This window comes from Catharus ustulatus, chromosome 8, assembly GCF_009819885.2.
Source record: "Catharus ustulatus isolate bCatUst1 chromosome 8, bCatUst1.pri.v2, whole genome shotgun sequence".
Classification (NCBI taxonomy): Eukaryota; Metazoa; Chordata; class Aves; order Passeriformes; family Turdidae; genus Catharus; species Catharus ustulatus.
This window is the reverse complement of record NC_046228.1, coordinates 16157787-16178277: the sequence shown is the minus strand read 5'-3', so window position 1 is coordinate 16178277 and position 20491 is coordinate 16157787. Positions and strand designations below refer to the sequence as shown.

Below are 20491 nucleotides of genomic sequence, written 5' to 3'. Positions count from 1 at the left end.
TTACTGCATTCCAAAATTTATGTTGCAAAAAGAAAGTAAATATAATAAATAGAACAAAGTTCATCTTATCTAACTTCACATTTGCATGCTCATTTACTATGATTCTTTTTAATATATTTTATGTACACAAGTACTCTCTTGTTTCTTAAATGAAAAGTGCCTCAGGGTGCCAAATGATCGTTCTTAATGTGTAAGAGCAATTTCTCCCAAAAGATGGGGAGTGGTTCTTCAAGCAGATTAAACTAGTGGTGCCTTCGCAGTTATTTTCCACAAATTTCTCATTGTCTTTGTGAATAGTGCTCTGTGGACAATAGCAGTGTGATGCACAAATCTATGTCCCAAAAATGTGCATGTAAATGGCAGTTGCTTCTCAAATGTGATTCTCTCTTTTGCATATGTTTTCTCTTGTGAAACTCCTGAAGCATCCCCAGAAATCAATGAAACAGGCAAGACAAGATGTTAGCCTTGGACTATATGCTCTGTGGAGAAGAAACTGTGCCTTCCTCTGTTTTAGAAAAGCAACTTGTTCACTGGCAGCAGCAGCTACTAAATAAGTAAATGAATATAATAAATAATGTACCGGACCCATTTGTGAATATAAAGCTATTCATGTGCGTAAATATTTTGAAGATAGGGTCCCAGTTATTATCCAGCTATCTTTTTTTTCTAATAACTGTACAATTCTGCCTGAACCTCTAATATGGATTGTTATGGGATGTGCACAGCCTTTTTATGCCTGTTTCCCTCTCCTCTCTCTTTCTTCTTCCTGAGACCTAGAGCCATTTCGTAAGTAACTTTATCTACACAAGTAGTCACAGTAGGCTTGGTTTCAGCCAGCTGTAAATCTTGTCCTGAGCAAAAGGGAAAGCATGAAGTGTTTTATGGTACATTTATTAGGTGGTGAAGATGTGGTGAACAGCAATTCGACTATTATATTTATGCATTAACTGTTTTAAATGGAATCTTTGCTTCCTCTCCTCTGTCAAAATAAATGAAAGAAAAAGTTAAATGACCCTGTTTCAAAACCCTCTTGGAGGTTATCATGTTAAAGCCAAAAGGTTAGGATCCACTCCCCTACCTATGACACACACCACGACATGCTTCAGTATGCAGATGCTCAGAACTGGGTATAAACCCATGATCAGCCACCCTAGAGATGTTTTAGCCTAATTTTTTCATTTTCTTCTTTTATATTTTTTTTTCTGTTTTCCTATAGTGTGTATTTTGTTTTTTAAAAAATTATTCCTCTCTAAATTATTGCTAAAAGATAAACTTGCTGTAAGATAAGAGACAAAAGCCTATATAAAAAAAACTGTCTCCTTAGCTCAGAGACAAGGAAGCTACTCTTGTTTGCAGTGAAATGTTGCAGGTGTTTGTTGCCAATGTGTGTCTCACCTGCTGAGCACAGTGTGGGAAATGCTCCTGCTGGTGAGGGCATGGGGAGCGTTGCTTCTACAGCACAATGGCATCCACAGTGCCTTGGACTAATTTCCCTTCCCAGCTAATGCAGCAAGGGGCTGCAGCAGGCCAGAGGACAAGAGCTGGCCGTGTTTCCAAGATAGCCAAAGGGCTGAGCAGCACACAAGGAATGGTAAGCAGATCCCAGGGTCAGTGCATTACAGATCCTGACTGTGGGAAGCTCCTGCTTGCATGTAGGAGAGGGTGCAGAGCAGGGTAGGTGCAAAATGGAAGAAGTAGATCAGTAAGCCATAACAAATACATCTTGTTGCAAGTGTTCTATTTAAAATTGCTCTGGGTGGAAATTTTCAAGTTTGATTTAGTCAAATTCTTCTGTATACTATTATTGTCTTAAGTGAATACGGGCACAAAGAGTGATGGCCTGTCCAAGAATGGCTGTAATATTCTCCTGGATCCACGTCAGACTGGGGTACCTGGGAAGAGGTGTGGGTCCATCCCTCAGCCTCTCACACTCCTAACCACATCTCCCACCTTCTTCCTTTCCAACTGGGACTCACATCATCGGTGCCAAGATTCCCAATTCATACTCCTCCCTGCTCCTACATGCTCAGCTGGAAATCCCCTGTGCTCCAAGCAGAGAAAGTCAGGGAACTACTGCCAAACATGTACTGCTTGGAGGATGTTTGTGTCTTTGTCTTCTACACATACCACAGTTTGGAAGTCTTTGGTGGAAACACAAAGATTAACATTCTAATTAAATTACTATTAATGCCACTTAAAAACTATGAACAGTTATATACGAAAATGAGAAATTAAACAACACGGTGGTTCAGTTACTATATTAAATATACCAAGTAATATATTCAATCACTTTACTTACAGATGAATTAAAGATTTCAGTCCTCTGAAAGTATTTCTTGAAATTGACTTAATGTTGTTGTTCTCTATGAACCTGTAATGGGTTGTAAAGTGATTCTGGTCAAAGCAATGCCTGGAACTCGGAAGCCCACCCACTCTATTCAATAATGCCAGGAAATATACTTTTGTCCACTCACAAATATTCTAGATGAGGAAGGCCCATGAAAGCATCATCACTAATAACATCAAAAGTGTTGGACGTAAACAACCTGCACAAAGAAATGCAAAACAAAAGAGCATTAGTTATCAGCAACTTTAGAAAACAGTTCAGCAAGCCATGGTAGCCCAAATTTCCACTGCCTTGTTTCATGTTTTTTCTGTGTAAGGCTGATATATTGCACCATAGTGTGGTGCAAAGGGAAGGATCCAACAGTTGTCTACCGGGGCCATCTGATAAAATTCCTTTGACTTCTGTGGGATGTAAACGTGGGTTTATCATGCCATTAAACAATGGGATTGTTCAAGTGCCTCTGGAGATACACTAGGACAACAATGAAATCTTCAAATACTACAGAGGTTTAAAATGTCTTGATTTAAATTGCTGGTTAGCCAGACATCAGAAATATTGAATTTGCAACACTGACAGGAAGGAAAATCCTTTAACTTTTAAGTTAAACTTCTGAGTGTATTTAACCCAAGGGTACTGAAAGTTACTGGGGAAAAAAAAATAGAAAAATCTCTTTAATTCAGTCAGTGTTCAAGACAAAATGATTTTTAAGACCTCATAATACCTCTTGGAGATACTCTTAGTGTATGCATATAACAGTAAAAATACCAGCAACACATTTAGTTTTATGCAATATTGTAAGCATTAAAAGTGGACTAGCATTGATTTTTCCAGCTTTATTTATGCTTATCAGTCATGTTTGCATTTGTCCATTACAATCTAGCCCTCGTCTGCCACACTTTTAATGTGGTGAGACATCATAAAGTACGATGAACTTTACCCCAGTGGAATAGTACATGCACATCTATATTTTAATCAATTGACCTGATGGATAAATAGATTCATACTGTGTTATCTTTAGACATTCAGAAATGCAAGATTTCCAAGCACTAATTAATCCACTTAATGAGTTAATCTCTTATTTTGACATTTACATTCAGAATAAATTGCAGGTAATTTATTTTCTTGGTTGGCTGTTGCAGACTGTGCTTTTTCCACTTTCAGTATGTTCTTATATGAAGTGTATGAAAAAATAAAAGCAGGAAATACTTCCTTTTTGTCAAAATCAAGAAACACTTCAATTTTAGAGAAAACAAGTATTTCTATAGAATTCTTGAACCAGAAGACCAATTTATTAAATCCTGCAACTAATTTTACCTTTCTGATGTGATTTTACTGGATTTTTCTGCACTCTATAATTTAGAGAACAGAGTGGTCTCTCTTTAAATAGTATTGCTATTTTAGAGATTGCCAGGCTTACAGCATAGGTCTTGCACTTGGTGAGCTCATTTGCCTTCCAGCTTGTACTTCTCCCCAATGGCTATATCAGATATATTTGATGCACAAAGGGTTTTTTCCCCCAGTTTGTTCTCAGACACCATAGTTACTGCTTCTGAGGATAGAGGCTGAAGGTATGGTGCTGTAGCTAGGGACTGCATCACTTGGCAGGAACAGTACAGTGCTAGCAGATACAAATCCTGATGCCATGATTACCTTCCTTCTTTCTGCAGGCTTTCATGTCATCAGTTTATAAGGGCACCCTCAGCATGCTGCAGATACACAGAGATAAAAGTGCTGAAGATGAGAGCTGGGAGGTTTTCTCTACATTTAGGGAACACTCCTGCTGGCACTTCACCATAGCTGTGGAGGTTCTTTGTATTTTTGTTGTCACATAAAGAGCACAGAGCACGCCATCCATACTACACAAGAAGAAAAGCTCTCCTGGACTGGGACTTACAAGTAATGTTTAGCTCAAGACCATGATCTTTCCAGAGACCACTGGTGCTACTACATTAAAAATAGTAGTAAATAATAACAGCAGCAGAATCACAACATATTTAGAAATCTGTGACTGGTGTATTGGAGATATCCAATTACATTTGGACTTCAAAAATGTAATGCTGGAGGGTATTTCTATATGTATTTCTATTATTATAAAAATATATATATAAGCTGCTAAATCTTGCTGTTGGCTAAATTAAACCCACCAATACAGCTATAATCATGCAAAGCTAAAACTTCCTGTAATGTTTAATTAACGTAAGTTTTCCATATTCCTATTTCCCTTACTATCTTCTGCCAAAGATGAAAATTTTTCTTTCCCACGTACAAACTGGAGTGTTGTCCCCACAGACACAATCCTGCTTCTATGGTCTGTGTTAAAGGAGTTATTTGCCTTAGATCAACAGCATGACATTCCAAGAATGGCAAGCAGCTCAACTACCATGTTAAAAATATATCTGGGAAACAGATCACTCATCAAAGCCCACAGTGGAACAAACCCTGCTTTTCTGGGCCCATAGTTTTTGTTGCAGCATTTATAAACAGCAGTGTAGAATGTGCATTTCATTGCACAGTAGAAATGGAAATTATTATCATTACCAAAATGCCATAAGATGTTGCCCAAGCTCACTGTGCCAGGCACTATAATAACTCAAAATAAGATGACTATGTCTGTCCTACTCTACCATGCCCAGTTCTGCCTGCTTTGCAGTGGGATTGCTAAGTGTAGGTGGTGTATCGTAGCCAAGAGAGATGATGTCCTACTCACTCTCTTCAGATACAAGCCCCACCAATGCTGCTCCTTTTTTCCCCCCTCCTTTTTGAAAGGCCTTTTGCAGAAATTACGTGAAATGTGTCCCTTTTGTGATCTATGACCACCTAGAAAAAGCTTCTCTGGAATAAAGCACCATGGAAAAGCATTTGGGTTTCCATAGTAACTGCATTTACCTATTTACCCTGTATCCAAAATTGTACAGTATGTCTGCACCTTCTTATCAGCTCCACTTGAGGTAGCAGAGTACAGCCAGGGTCAGAGCTCCAGCTATCAGTATGCCACCAGTTAAATTTAACAGCCAGAGAGCTCCAGTACATCAACATAACACCTCTGACCACAGCCAGAGTGCACGGGAAGTCGGTTTGGGACAGACATCCGATTTTGGTTTTGATCACACTGGGGAGTCTGCCTAGCCGGATTCCTGAGACAAATCTGGGTGTGTGTCAGGCTGGCAGCACATCCACTATAAACAGTTCAGGTTACACCCCCTCTACCTCTGTATAGCTCACAATTATATAATCGTATGCCCACATTTCTAGGAAAGCCTGTGAGCCTGTAAAAATCCTATGTTGAAATGCAGCTAAGAGTTAAAGATCCCAAAATATTCTCTTTCCATGTATACTTCATCACAGTATTTGATTTTGAAATAACTACTTCAGTCTTTAATTGGAAGAAAATTGTCAAATCGTCATTACTTTTAAGAACACAAAATAATAAACAGGGTCAAATCCAGGTACTATGAAGGCAAAACTCCCACTGAAGTGACTAAACTCCCACAGAAGTCAGTGGCAATTTTACATGGAAAAGGACTTCAGGACCTGTCCCACTGCAATGATGGGTCTGATCTGAGGGGTTCTGAGCTCACAGCCACGGGAGTTGCAAATGGACCGCTTTATACTGGGATCAGGTCCCAGGAATGCACAAAATAAACAAGAATAGTTGTTGCAATACTTAAGCCCTTAATGTAATGTTAATTAAAGTATAATGAAGACAGCATGCATTCTGTCACCAAAAGCTTCAGCATGTAAGCATTCAAAGTAGTACTGACAACAGACAGCCTTGCAAAATACTAAGTAAAAATTAAACATGCACTATCTTTCAAATTGCTAAAAAATTATGATTTAATAAATCTGCTGCTGCTGTTTCTTATACAATTAATACTAAGACCCTTTCTGAAATATTTATAAATACATATACATTTCATGACAAAAATTGTATCATATAAATATTTCTCACAGAAGCTGAAGAGATGGTGTGAGCAAAAAACTCCCTTCTGGGATTTTAGTAAAAGCAGATCTCACAAAGGATCTGTAAAGAAAAAAAAACAACCATACATTAATGTAGCCTCATATATCCATGGTTATAATACTAATCTGGTCATCACAGAAAAATTTATTTATATAAGTAAAAAAAAATTACCTTCCCCTCCCAAATATAATGTGACAGGTTTCATATACAAGAAGGTATAAAATGAGATGTGTGCACATACACAGACAGACAGACAGACAGATGAAAGAGATATAAAAATCAGGATTCAAGGATGCAGCACAATTTTAACACATTAGCTGATGATTCTGAATGCTGGAGGTACTCCCTGCAGCAAGCATCCTTCTGTATGCACTGAAAACACCACACATCCTAGTTCATTTTAAATCATAAATTAAATAACCAAATGCTTACAGCCCTTACAGTGAGATAACATCAGGCGGAACGCTGCGAGGAATAGATCTGGCATTTTCACATAAAGCATTATCTTTGGTACAAGTACACCAGGCAGGACATTTTGGCTTCACTGGTTTCTTCCCTTCAGTCAGCAAAAGCACAGATAAAAGGCATAAGAAATAAGCAATTCTTCTAAAGGGTCTGCTGGCATTTCCCATTCTTTTGATCCGCTCTCGTTCCAGCCAGTTGAAAGAATATCCCAAAACATGAACAGGGTTCTTTATTCAGCCATTGGATGTCTTTCTCTAAGTCCAGGTCAATATTTGTCTCTGCTTTCCCAACCCTTTTCTTTCTCTTTCACTCTGTTTTTGTAGATAGAAACCTGCAGCTGATCTGTATGTTTCCACTCACTCAGGCAACGTACTGCTCAGAGAAGAGACCTGCGAGGTGCTGTAAGATGGGGAAAATCCAACCGGCTGAAGGGAAAAAAAAAAAAAAAAAAAAAAGGAAAGAAAAAAAAAGACTTGCATCACCACAAAAACACTGAGCACAACACAGCATTAGATTGCAAAGTGATGTAACTGAGAAATACACTGCTTTCTGTTTTCACAGGGAGGCCCTTTCCCTGTTTCCAAAAATAGTACAGCATTATGTTTCGCTGGTGGGTGGGTGAGTGGGTGTTGGGTGGAGTGTATGTGTGTGGGGGGAGAAATCAGTCATCTCCTACTGGATCCCTACAACCTCATGAACCTTTCAGAATTATGCTTCACATACTGCAAGCAGCAGAACTAATGGCAGTATCCACAGGAAAATGAAATCAAATGAAACCATCAAAAGCATTGCTGCAAAAACTGTTAGATTAATTTTTATCCTCGGCCTTTATTGCACATATTTGTACCACTGAAAAACAAGCTGCCACACATGGAAAATATTACAATGTATGAGAGAGTGCCTTTGACTGTCATTCCTAAACAAAATATTTTCACATGCAAAATAGACCCCAAATACAGCGCTTTTTTGGTTTTTGCTTTTTTTTTTTTTTTTTATTTTTTCTCTCAGAAACAGAATGCTTCTTATTTGTTGCATGTTTTCTGAGCTGGTTAAATAAAGGCATAGGTGGTTCAAGCACAGCTCTATATGGAAAACATTAATTTAAAGTTCAAATTAAAAAATATATTTTCTTGTACTGGTTTGATTATTTTAGATCGAAAAAAAGAAAATTGTCATTTAAATACCAGCTGTGTTAAACCTGTAGTTAAGAATGGACCTTCTTTGAAGAGTGACAGGATAAGGGCAGATCTTGGTGGTAATAATGAACCTTTACAATACTGCCTGGAGGCTGCAGTCAAAATAAGTGCTAGGTGTGGTATGAGTGCTCTGTCAGATACAGTCCTCAGCCTGAAGACTTTACAGTAAACTACATTAAATATTTTACAGGAAACTTAAGCAGCACCTAAGTATGACTTTATTAAGAATGGTAAGTCAAAACTAATAAATGCCAAATGGCTGGGAAGTGATACAGGATGATTTTTTGTTCAATATAGTATATATTAGATAAGTTTTGCAAACTTTAACAGGTGCTAACACTTCCCCATTGGACTGTTTACATTAGACAGCTCACAAACACTACTGGGGTCAACCTAGTGGTACAGATATTTAATATAGTCAGGCTCACCATTAGCTCCTCCACATGGATGCTGTGACCAGACACCTGGTCTCGTGATGAGGAGATCTCCTTTGACTTCTGGTTACCCCCCCTTGATTTCACATGGCCACCTGGCTCTGGCCCATTGCTCCTGCTCTACAAGCCATGAAATCACAAGATCAGCATCAGGCCATGTCTATCTTCCTCAGGAACAATCCCAGCAAGGCCTTAGTGCATATCCAGGCTCCTACCAGAGATTTGATAGGCTATGGGCAGAACAGCAGCCTCCAAACTGCAAGAAAATCAGTCTATGGATACAAGGCAGGACTCCAGCACTGCTGAATCCTTCACTGGGTGGTGGCTGAGGTCCATCTCCCTGGGATGAGGGGAGACACCCAGAGCTCACAGCAGCATCCTCTGAGGGACTGGGTACATAAATGTCCAGAAAGCTTTCAGAGGCAGATGGCCACCTTGAAAGGCTGTGCAGGGAGAGGACAGCACTGGGCACACTTCTTGCCAGGCATCTGAGCCTGTGGAAGAAGGGGCAGCTCATGCTTTCTTAGCTCCCTTCCTCCCTCCATTGTGTTTTTTAAAGGTCTTTATTAATTTAAGTGTGGGCCCATGTTTTTGCTCTTAAGAAAACATTCCCCTGTCAGCAGTCTCTCCCTGAAGTAGCACCAGCTAAGAGTGACAGAAACCTGAGTTACCTCTGAGCCCATCCACCTTCCGTAAGAAAACGGAACAGAATTGCAGTAGCCAAGGCACTGAAATCATTATTAAGCAAACGTTGATGCCTTTCCATCCCCCAGTATAAAGGTGACTTCTTGCTCTGGAAATGATCTAATTGTTCATACTGAGAAGGAAGTTGGATTTGTAGGGCTTGCCTAAGTAGGCTACACCATCTTCTCCCCTGCAAGATGTCCAATGGCGCAAACATGGTGAGGTGAGAACAAAAAATTCTCCTTTTTTCTGAAAGAGGCCTGTTGTTGTTTGTTTGTTTATTCCTGGCAAAGCTACCCATTGCCATGGCAATATTTTGCCATTGATGGTGAAACCCCGTGTTTCATTTCCCTTGGCTCATTCACTGAAATCCACCATCAATTACCTAGGCACTTCTCTTTAATTAATACTCCAACCACACTGTGAACCTCCTGAAAACTTTGCAGTGTAGTGTTTTCTTCTGTAACAAAAGCACATTCTGTAGCAGAGCAGTAACCTGACTCCAGTTTTGTCCATGCAGAGAACCGCCTGGAAGTTAGTTTTCGATTCCAAACCACATGCCAAAACAACCGCTTTTTCCAAAATTGCAATATTATGAATATTTATAACAGCCCCATCAAAAGAGAGGCATAATCACATTTTCCAGGGTCCTTTTCTGCCAAGCTCAGCATCTCGTTTCCTGCCATGTAGCAGTTTAAAAACAAAGTGGTTCATGGATTTTCAGTGGCACAGCCTCTCTCCAGGCCGGCGACACTTGGCTCACCCTTCGCCGATGCCATCGCTGTTTGTTTGCGGGCCAGCGGAGCGGGCAGTGCCCTGCTGCGCCCACGGACCTCTCACTCCCTGCTTGTTTTCCCGGCTGTTTCAGGGACTGAGTCGGCACAATGGGATTCAAAATTCATTTATTTTTCTTTCTGCAAGGTTCCAGCAGGGGGGATGAGGGAGTTGTGGACGCGCTCCTCGGTCTGCTTCCCATCACTCGTTCTAGCCGAAAACCCCGCACCTTGCCGTGCCGCGGAGGGGGGCGGCGGTCAGGCGCGTTCCGGGCTGGGCGGGGGACGCTGCAGGGGGACACTGCGGGGGGACACTGCGGGGGGACGCTGCCCGAGGGTCCCTGGCTGAGGACACCGTTCGGGGCCGGCCCCGCGCCTCCGCCTCGCCGCGGCCCCGTATCCCGGCAACGCGGCGGCCGCGGGCGGCGCCTGCCCCGAGCGGCCTGGGCCGGCGGGGGCGAGGCCGGGCCCGAGGGAGCGCGGGGGCCGCCCCTCGCCCTCCATGGCGCCGCGGGCCCGGCCCTGCCCGGCCCTGCCAGCCTTGCCCGGCCCTGCCAGCCCGCGCTGTGGCGCGAAGGACCCTCCCGGGCCACGCCGAGCGGCTGCAGTGCTCCCTGCACCAATGTGCCGTCATGCTTCACCTCCGCTGCTGACGAGAGCCAACTACGCCTTAGGGAGCGATGGTTTCCCACGCAGTCGCTCTGCGTGGTAAGAAACAAATTGCTTGTTCTTCCAATGTGTCCAGATTGTTTGGTAACAATTTTTAATGATAATCAACCATCTAGTAAAAATCTTGGTGCAAGTATATTACAGTCAAAATTAAAACTACTTTTGCCTGCTGCCACTAGAGGTATTCACCACCCACCACTGCTTGTGTTCTTTGGTCAGACTTAGCACAACTTCCATGGCTTCGTTTCTAGAGCAAACATATCCATTCTTATTCTTATTCTTATTCTTATTCTTATTCTTATTCTTATTCTTATTCTTATTCTTATTCTTATTCTTATCTAAACATACATTTTCAGCACATTCTCCAATATCTGGTTAAAATATTAATAATTCTACAAGTAAACCTGTTTGCTAAAATACTTGAGGACAGCAAACACAAGGGATCAGAACATAGAACAAAAATTATTTTTAAAAATATTTAATATTTTTAAGGTATTAACTCCATGCCAATGACTGTATTTGTATATTTGCATTAGACTAGAATGTGTTCATTGCCAACCTATGACAAAATTTCAATAAGCTTCCTGTGATTTCGTGCTCAGTACACTTCCCTTTGCAGATCCATATCCTGTTACAGTTGCCCTTAATTTCATCCCGTTTTTAGAAAATTGTGTTGCCTTTTCTCTGTTCAGGATGAGCTGCCTGCACATACATAGCCTAATCTAAAACCGACTGATGGTGATGATGAGACTTTCCTGTGCTTGGTGTTAAGCCCATAATATTACACCTCACAAATGGACAATAGCCCAAATCACACCCAGTATTCACAGGTCTCCTAAAGAACAAAACATTGTCATTGCTATGGTACCACTGTGTTTGGAGCAAAAGGATTTTGAGATCAAAGACTCCTACAATATCTCATGAGTCCGAGTTTTTGCTCTCTTGGCTCCACTCTTTTAAGAAATTCTGCAGCAAATGGAAAATTTAAAGCAGCTGAGAATGAAGCTGTACTTTCAGTAAACAAAACTAAGTCTTGTGAATTCTAAACAGTTCTGAAAAGACTATGCTTCCTGGTGGATCTGGCACCAAGAGTCATTGCCAGGAAGAGGCCTTCTGCAGGTTAGGCATAATAAAACTTGAGATGCCTTTACAACAGCTCATAGCAGAAACAAGCTTGGGAATGATCACAAGACTGCCCAAAACTTTTTATTTGGGAAGTTCTGCTTTGTCCTATCCTATCTATACAGGTTTGTATTATGGGTATCCTTCTTTATTATAACAGTTTCATTAAAAGCAGTACAACCAGGCCAGTCCCTGTGTCAAAAAGCCGAGGAAATGGCTGCTTAACAGCTGCCAGCTTTGGAGGAAAGAAAGACTTGGAGGGTGGTCTCCTTTCCCTTACGAAAAGCAGCCAGTTCACAGTTCACTGTGGGCTTAGAAGTGATCACCTCTGGAATGAGCTCTCATGGCCAAAATTTCATAGTGATGTAGAACACCAGCTCCACTGAGCATATCCTGGTGAATATGCAGGTGTCTCTGGAACTGCTTGCTGTTTTAGGTACACCAGAATTTGACCAATGACAAAAAATATGTCAGGAGAGATGTACTGATAACTGAATGATATCTCTTTAAGACAAACAGATGCACAGTGTATTTCTTTCAAAGGGAAGCCAGGCAAAATTAATCTATTTCTAGGTTTTATTTTGTTTCAGTTAAGAACTTTCAACACCCTTACGACTCTTGATGCTTTGTTTGCTTCTAAGTTCTGTTAAAAACCAGTGTGCTTTGCATCACCCAACCCAGTAGCATCATGTTAACTGCTCTCCTGATAACCAGCTACTTTTCTCCAGACCTACACAAATAGTTCTTGCTTTGTTTCTGTTGTCTGTGTTTTGCCTTGAAAATGCTAACGGATATTCAAAGCTGGGGGGAAATGAAAGAGCAAACATACAAGCTCCAGAGCAAACCAGAGCTGAATTCAAAGATGTATGAAGCTGTGCTACTTCATGGTTCACAGCAGGAACTGATACCACACCTAATATAGGGGGAAGTATAAGAAGGAAACAATATAAAAGAGCACAAGGTTTTTGCCTGCTGCAGAGATCTGGATTTTTTTCAGTCTGTGAAGACAACTCTCAAGAAAATTTGCCTGTAGTTTACTCAGAGAAGATCAACTTCTCCCATGTTGGAAATGAGAATGCTTTTGAGACAGTCAACATGCCCATCCATTTCAGTGGAACCGACATCACACTCACCACCTAGCATACATCCTATTGTAAGATTAATTGCCCTCTATATGAACCTCTCAGCAAGGAGAAGTCTTGTCCAAATATGCAAGTTATGTACTTTTTGCCTTTCTTCCCCCGCTTAGCTCTATCAGACATTAAAACCATGATACTAGTGAGAGAATCTGCTTAATTTGTAATTGCCAACTTCTTCAGAAATGGCATGGTGATTTTAAGAACATATACCTGTGCAACGTTTCCTTAGTAGAATGGATTCTCTCTTCCCATCTCTTGCAAGTACTACTGATTCTGCTCTCTTCCACAGATCACCACTGGTGTTTCTGTTCTAATGCTATTCTCTAAACCGGATTAAACAAATTAGCTGGTAAAACAAGCAGAAAACAAATAAAACCTTAAGCAAGTCCAAATCTTTCAAACCCATCCCCCCACCCTGAAAATTGCCAGAGCCAGAAGAAGCAGCTGAGGACAGGAGTGGGCAGACAGCATTGGTTTCACTGTTAGAGAAAATGCATAGGGATCTGCACACTTGAGGGCCAGTTTCATGTTAAAAATGCTCATATTTAAATGAACCCTAGGACAGAACTGGTAACAAAGTACCTTGGTCTCTACCGAACAGGACAAAATATGGATGTCATAAAACACCCCAGTATTTAGCTACCATTGTTTAAAATTATCATCTAACTGGAGGACAGACTTTCAACCAGTGTACACAAACTGACACTTCATAATTATCATCTCCACTCTGCCAGCTCCTTGCACTCTTAATTTGGTATTTATTCATAGAACTTACTCCTTCAAGCCTACATTCAAAATAGGAGGAATAGAAAATCCAGTCCAGTAAGAACCCTGTACACAAAACAAAATGTCCCAGATTTTCTAGCATGAGCAAGTGCTTTCTACAGACCCAAAACAACATACTACTGTCAGTGTAGCTAAATGCCATTTAATTGGCAGCTAGAAAAGTCTATAATACATTTCCTCATGCAAAAATGTCTAAGCTCTTCCAGTGTGCCAAGATGCTAATTAAAAACAGACGGCGTGTTACAAAATCCTTTCCTTGACCTGTGCTATCTTGCATGCCCTTCTGTACTTTTTCATGGCATTGGCTCCCTGAAGAATTATTCTACTCTTTATAAACTTGTCTTTAATTTTCCTTGTCAGTTTGCAGACAGAAAAGAAGTAACAAAATATTATTTATTTAAACGTACATAGGAAATTTACTTGTTACATGGCAGAGACAACAGGCTTTTGAGGAGAAAGTCTCTACTTGTTAAAAACAGGTTTTTATGTCCTGAATAATTTACCATGAAAGAAATCTTAGTGCCACTGTAGTCACTGAAATACTTCAAGTCGAAGGCTTGCTGAAGTGCCATGGACATAATGAACCGCACAATAGGAAGGATGTGCCTCATCAAACACATATTACTGTTTCATGATTGCTAATCAACATGCTTTACAAAGCAGAGATTTGGATCAGCACTGAAACATTTTAAGGGGTTATTGGTGATAGCTCCACAAGTGTATTTTACTGATGTTTTTATTGTTCTCAACAACTCAAGAAATTTTGAAAAATACATTATTTCAGTAAGAATTAATCCTTTTTACTTAAGCAAATACCAAATCTGCCTGACATCCCACCCTATGTTATGGCAGGCATGCTGCCACTGCACAGACTCTTCATCAAGGAAAGTACTGCACCAAGCTGAACTCCAAGGTCCCTTTTTCTTACAAACCACATTCACCCTGCAGAGGAGACTTTGGAGGGCTGAAAATTTCATTACATCTGCTTGCTCATATGCCAATATGCTACATATTTAGTACTGCTTTAAGAAAAGATTTGCTCTTTTGGCTGCTGGCCCTTTCCCTCTGCAGTGGTAGAACAAAACCAACACAGCATCTTAATCTAAGAACTGACTGTAGTTTTAAATATAATTTTCATAGCAACAGAGAAATATACATTTTAGTTATGACTGCTCAGAAGCTAAAGGATTTTCCCTACCTTGAACATGGTAACATTCATATTTTAAGTTCAAAATTATTCCTAATTATCACATTTGTAAGACAATAATCAAAACACTATACAGCTGATTTTCTTTTTGACACCAATCACTTGTAGACATCTGTAAGTTTCCACTGTTGCTGCCCTTGTGATTAGGCAAAGAGTCATTAAAACTGGAGGGCCTAATTCCCAGCCTCAATATAACACATAGCAAGAAGTAATAAGCTCCTTCATGAAGCAATATAGCTCCCCAGCTAAATAAATGGCACACAGTACTGATTAAACAAAGGCACATGTGGCCTTTTTTCCCAAGATTTTTTTAGAAGCAAATGGATGAATATATAAGAGAAAAAGACAAGGACAAAAAGAAACAGGTTTGGGAACTCAAGAGAACAGTTAACATCACAGAAACTGAAATGTTGGCTCCTAGGCATGGAAAGGGGGACCTGAGAAATTCACTAGAGAATTTCTTGAAGCAAGTAATGGCTGAAAAGAGCTTGGAACTGCAAATAGTCTCCTGCTGTTGAACTTTCTCTTCATTCAGGGAAATGAAGGCTATGCATTCACTGCAAATAAAGACTGGATCAAAGATACTCAATTGCATTAGCAATTTATTTTCTTAAACAGAACAATTGGAAATTATGACTTTTTAGATAACTGCCCAGGTCACAAACAGTAATAATGCTCTACTCTGTTTCTGACACCACTGCTTCCCCCTCAGGAAGGCAGATATCCCTTCATATTCACATTATACATATATATTAAGATCTCTCTCAAGAGCTATACAATAGCTTCTATTCACAGGCGAGCACCACAACCACTTATTCATTCTTTTCATGCTTTACCTGCTGTTTTCAAGGCTGCCCTGATGCTAAAAATAGCTCTGCATATTAGAGGAGGGTTGCTATAGATTCAGAATGGGTGATGTTCCAAAGACAGCTAAATCCCTCCTTGCTGAGGATCTGTGTGGATGCATGTGATGGGCATCTGTGACCAGGGCTGTGATGCCCTTTCATAAAGACTCTTGGGCTCCAAGGATGGGGTGTTTGTGTTGTTCTTAAGGCTGCACTGAACTGCAAATCAATACAAATCATGGATGTCATCATAAGTTTAAGGCTTTGTTTTTCATACTGCAGTGTTAGATCACATATTAATAAAGCTAATATTCACATATTAGCTTCTTTTTAACTGGGGGAACAATCTAGTATTCTGCTTTATGGGCTTATTTTTCTGCGGGTATTGATGTCTTCAATTAAGAAAATATCAAAATGCTTCACTAGTCTTATTTTTTCTAGTTCCTAACATTAGTGGCTGGATTATGATCATATCTAAGATAAATGAGGTAGTCAGAATAGTATCTTCCTTTTGTTAACAGACTCATATTAAAAAAAACCTGCCAAATACTGACTCTATTAAGGCTGAGGTTCAAATAAAAGTTTTACAGGAAAAGAGTGGCATGGATTTACTAAACCAAGATTGATAAAAAATATTAAAACAGATCCTAATATAAATCTAAATAACACAATCCATCTTTTATGAGCAGTATATTTAAGGCCAGTGTAATGCAAACTTGAGAGAATATTTTATTAAATGCTAAAGGAAACTCAAATCTCACTTCATATCCTGACCTTTATCTTCCATGTGGTTATGTTTTGTTTCCATTCAAGAAAGGCAGTCATCTAGATATGTAACTGTAAACATTTTGACTTACCACTTGCAAATTGAATGTGGTTTCAGCAAGTAGCAGGATCTCCCCCAGTGTACAAGCTGCAATATTTCTTTTTACTTGAAGTAGATAACTTTCCTTATTTTTTTGAGTCTGCCATTTTTACTTCTAGAGTTGTGGCTATTGCACAGCTCAGTGTTGCTAGCTATAAATATCATAACTTGATATTTGTAACTAAGTTAGACTAATGGTTGCCATTTAGGATAGTTATCTTTCCCATTCCACTTACATGCCATGGAATGAATAGTGTCCTGGAAATACTTTCAATAGAAAAGCTGATAGTATTTCAGTACTTCATGTCTTAATGATATTGGTGATTAAATAACCTAAAATTGTATTTAATTTGAAATATAATCCCTATTATTTCCAAACCATGGTGATCAGCAGTATACTAATAAAAGGTCAGTTCTAGCAGAATGGCTCATGGCTTTATTAATTAAATGAGGTCTCACAGTAGTACTCTATAAACATCTTCATTAAAAACTGTGAAATAGGAATTTTTAACTGATTCATCCTACTTCAGTGCTCAGAACAGCTTTTTTATATCCCTGTATCCTTCAGTTTTCACTGAAGGATCAGTTATTGATCACCTCACCCTGGATACTAACAGCCTCTACATGCAGCTACTGTACTACTTTACTGTGTAGTCCCACTTAGTTTTTAAAAATCTGACTGTGAGATTCCAAACAACTGACTGCAACACTGCAAGCAATCTCTGATTTATTTTCGTTTCTTAAGGACATCCAGTAGAAAACTCTGTGATGAATTCATCTTAGCAGGTCGACAGTAGAGCTTTCATGACTGGATTCCCGAGTTAAGAGCTCAACTGTGAAGTTAAGATGAAACACATCTCTAAAAAACAGGTGTTTTGTGGAACATCTTTTGCAGGAATGAGACCATACTTCTCTATTAACATTACAACTTAGACTCCAACTTTGAGGCACCTTATGTAGAATGCTGGGTACACAAATAAGTGCTTAACTGCTTGCATAATTCAGATGACAGTCTGTCACCTTTTTATACAGAAGGCTTCAGATTCCAAACATTCCCTGTCAATGATTTGTACCTTTCCTCAGTTCTCCTAAGTGAATATTATAAATGTATATTCATGATAGACATTATGCACAAACATGATTGTCAGGAAAAGAGGGAATGCATGTCTTTTCCACTATGGTTTAAAAATGCAATGGACCGTAACTTTGCTCATATATTCTTTTTTCTACTTCCAAAAAATCCAGTGGGAAACATTGGGATTGAAAGAAAGTAAGTGTATTGCTTGTCAGTTGTTTTATTTATTTCCACATTACTAGATTTTCCTTCTCTTGCTTATTATTGTCTGTGATTTTTCATCTTATACAATAACTCTGAGATGAAAATGGAAAAACAAATTTGCCTTTCTCTTGTGTTTATGTAATTGGATGCCATCAGTCACTTTCCTCCAAAGCAGATCTAGCCATAAAAGTAAGATTAGGCATTCTTTGCTCTCTTAGGAAATAGTTCATACTTCAGGGAATTTAAGCATAATGAACTTCTAAAATCTCCTTAAATGAAAACTGAACACGGCAGAGGAGTTAGTTTCTATATTCCACTTACTTAGATGCAGGTTGACAAAACTAAGAAGTATTTTGTACATACTGGTAATTACTTTTAAATTAAATTCCTGATAGGCTGAAATCACTACTCAAGTTTATGCATGCCTACATACATGTGCAATCTTGTAGTGAGCTTTTTCTGAGCAGAGTTGCCAGACTAAGCTCTGGAGACCAAAATCACCTGCCACAAAACAAATGTAGAACTAGCAGTGGCAATTAAAGGACACTGGACAAGAGTCTACATAATGTATCTCTAGGGGATTCATTTAGTAAAATTCTGTATATTTTGCAAAAATAAGCCATAACTTTAGAGATACTACGGGGAGTTAATTCCGATAATTATTTTTTTATCAAAGTCTGATTCATTATTTCCATAAATGAATCAGTTGGTCTTTACAGGATCATACTGCTATTATTTACACTATACATCTTAACAAGGACTTGCAGAAAACTTCATTTTAATGAAATTTTTGGACATACACAGAAGTTTTAGGATCAAGGTTAATGCTTTGAGTGTTCCCTTAATTACAACAAAATGAATGAACCAATATGTAGTCATAGGCAAGAAAACGAAAAGAGATGTTAGGAATTAAAACAGTTACAGTTCTTCTATAATGTATCTGTAATTCTTTAGCATGTTAAGAGTGGAAGTAATGCTACCATCAAATAAACTGTGGAGTGGGATTTCACCTACTTCAGTCCATGACAATGAAGACTAAGGCTGCTCTTCTGTCAACAGTAATAAAAAAATCTTGTGAATTGTGTATGAAGTTGAGAGGCCTTACATTCATCACAGGAAGTGGAGCTAAGGGAATAAATCAAGTTATTTAGGCTGTATTTTCTAACATTGTGGCCTCAACTGGGATTCTGTTTACCAAATTGATCAGCTGAGAATAAGGGTGCAATTTCCACAACTTTGTCTTCTTGGGAACAGAAAGTTTCAACTTTATTTTTAATAAGAGCCTTTGATATCTGTTTTATCCTAACAGCAGAACAAGCTTAATCAGAATTCAAGGTGTGCACTGTTGTCTTCTTCAGCTTGCCATGACTGTTTATTCAACCAACTTCCAAACTTTGGTCTCAAAATAAATGCACTGTAGACAGACAATAGAACTGGCAGTGATTTATCCACCCTAGAGGTAGAGGAGGCAGGAGTAACAAATGGGTCAAATTCTACCTTGCATGTCCTTCTAAAATGCCATCATCTGTTGGATCTGCCATTAGACATACTAATTTTCAAAAGAACTGTATTCCAAATTGCCTATCATATTGTAAGTCTTCATGGCCTAGAAATTCCGTCTCCACACAATTTATCTGACATTGATATCCAATGGTGTTAAACAGGAATAATTAAGAGGAAAATGTCCACAGATAACTGGAATTTAGGAAATTCAATACTATTATAACAGGATTAGATATCATATAATTAGCTCCATTTTATCTTATTAACAAGTGAAATGCAATACAATTGTTGTGACTGCTTATACAAAAGTCTAGGATTTTAGAACAAGGAAGGAAACTGATGATCAATCAGATGCTATTTTTTCAAAGGCACTTTTATAACAATGATTATGCACTGAAATGGTAATTGCAACTTCAAAATATCGTAAAACTGCACAGCTGCTGTCGAAATAATGGACATAGCATGGGCTTGTCTATGATTATTTTTTGTAACTGACTCCATACTGGAAATATCTTTAAATACTGAAGTTCTTTTCTTGAAGAAATTACTTTATCAGCCAAACAAATAAAACTGCATTTGTCTTTTAGTACAGCAACATTGACATCTAGTGGCTAGTTAAGATTCATGTTTAATATCCTCTGTATGACACAAAAATATGGAACACAAAATTTATTGAATTTGACAAACCAGATATGCACTGCCTGCTATCTCCACATAGCCTCTAGATGATTACAGAATATCACCAGTCTTTGATAACTGGTTTGGAGTGACCAGTACCTGTAATGGTGAGCATGAGCCACTGCCCCTCACGTACAGCCCCACTGGTTTTCCCTGACTGTCACAAAGACTTAAGCTTGGGAATCAGCTGCCTGATTGTAGAGTATACCTTTCTCAGGATTTATTGGGAGGCACAGTGCATCCCTGATATTGTACACGAGTACAGCTAAAAGAAAAAGAGCTACAGTTACTGCATGTGATGTTACTGGCATATGTGAACGTCCATTTTTAGCTTTACTTGCTTTTTCTACAAATTACTAGGGGGCTTCAAATAAGAAGAGATAAAAATCAGGAACATGACAGATGCCAAAGTACTGTTTGTACAATGAAGGGACAAAAAATAAATGATTTGGCAACTTACTTCATAGACATGTAGGAGATAGGAAGGTGCCAATATCAAATGGCATTAGTAATTTCCTCATTTGTCAACGAAAGAACT

At 39.1% G+C, this 20491-nt stretch overlaps 1 protein-coding gene across 3 annotated transcripts in view; it reads right to left on the bottom strand.

Annotated features, from left to right (window-relative positions):
- The window catches only part of LGI1 (leucine rich glioma inactivated 1), a 28614-nt gene that overhangs the window by 4994 nt on the left and 3129 nt on the right, over positions 1 to 20491 (bottom strand). The window contains exons 1-5 of one of the 3 annotated variants that reach the window (XM_033066021.2): positions 8398 to 8955; positions 6750 to 7198; positions 6297 to 6368; positions 2475 to 2546; positions 2300 to 2371 (exon numbers count right to left, since the gene is read on the bottom strand). In XM_033066021.2, the coding sequence (XP_032921912.1) occupies positions 2300 to 2371; positions 2475 to 2546; positions 6297 to 6368; positions 6750 to 6940 (407 nt within the window). In that variant the 5' untranslated portion in view covers positions 6941 to 7198; positions 8398 to 8955. Of the gene's footprint in view, positions 1 to 2299; positions 2372 to 2474; positions 2547 to 6296; positions 6369 to 6740; positions 7199 to 8397; positions 8956 to 20491 lie in introns of those variants that run through there. The other 2 variants (XM_033066020.2, XM_033066022.2) reach the window with 2 other exon arrangements.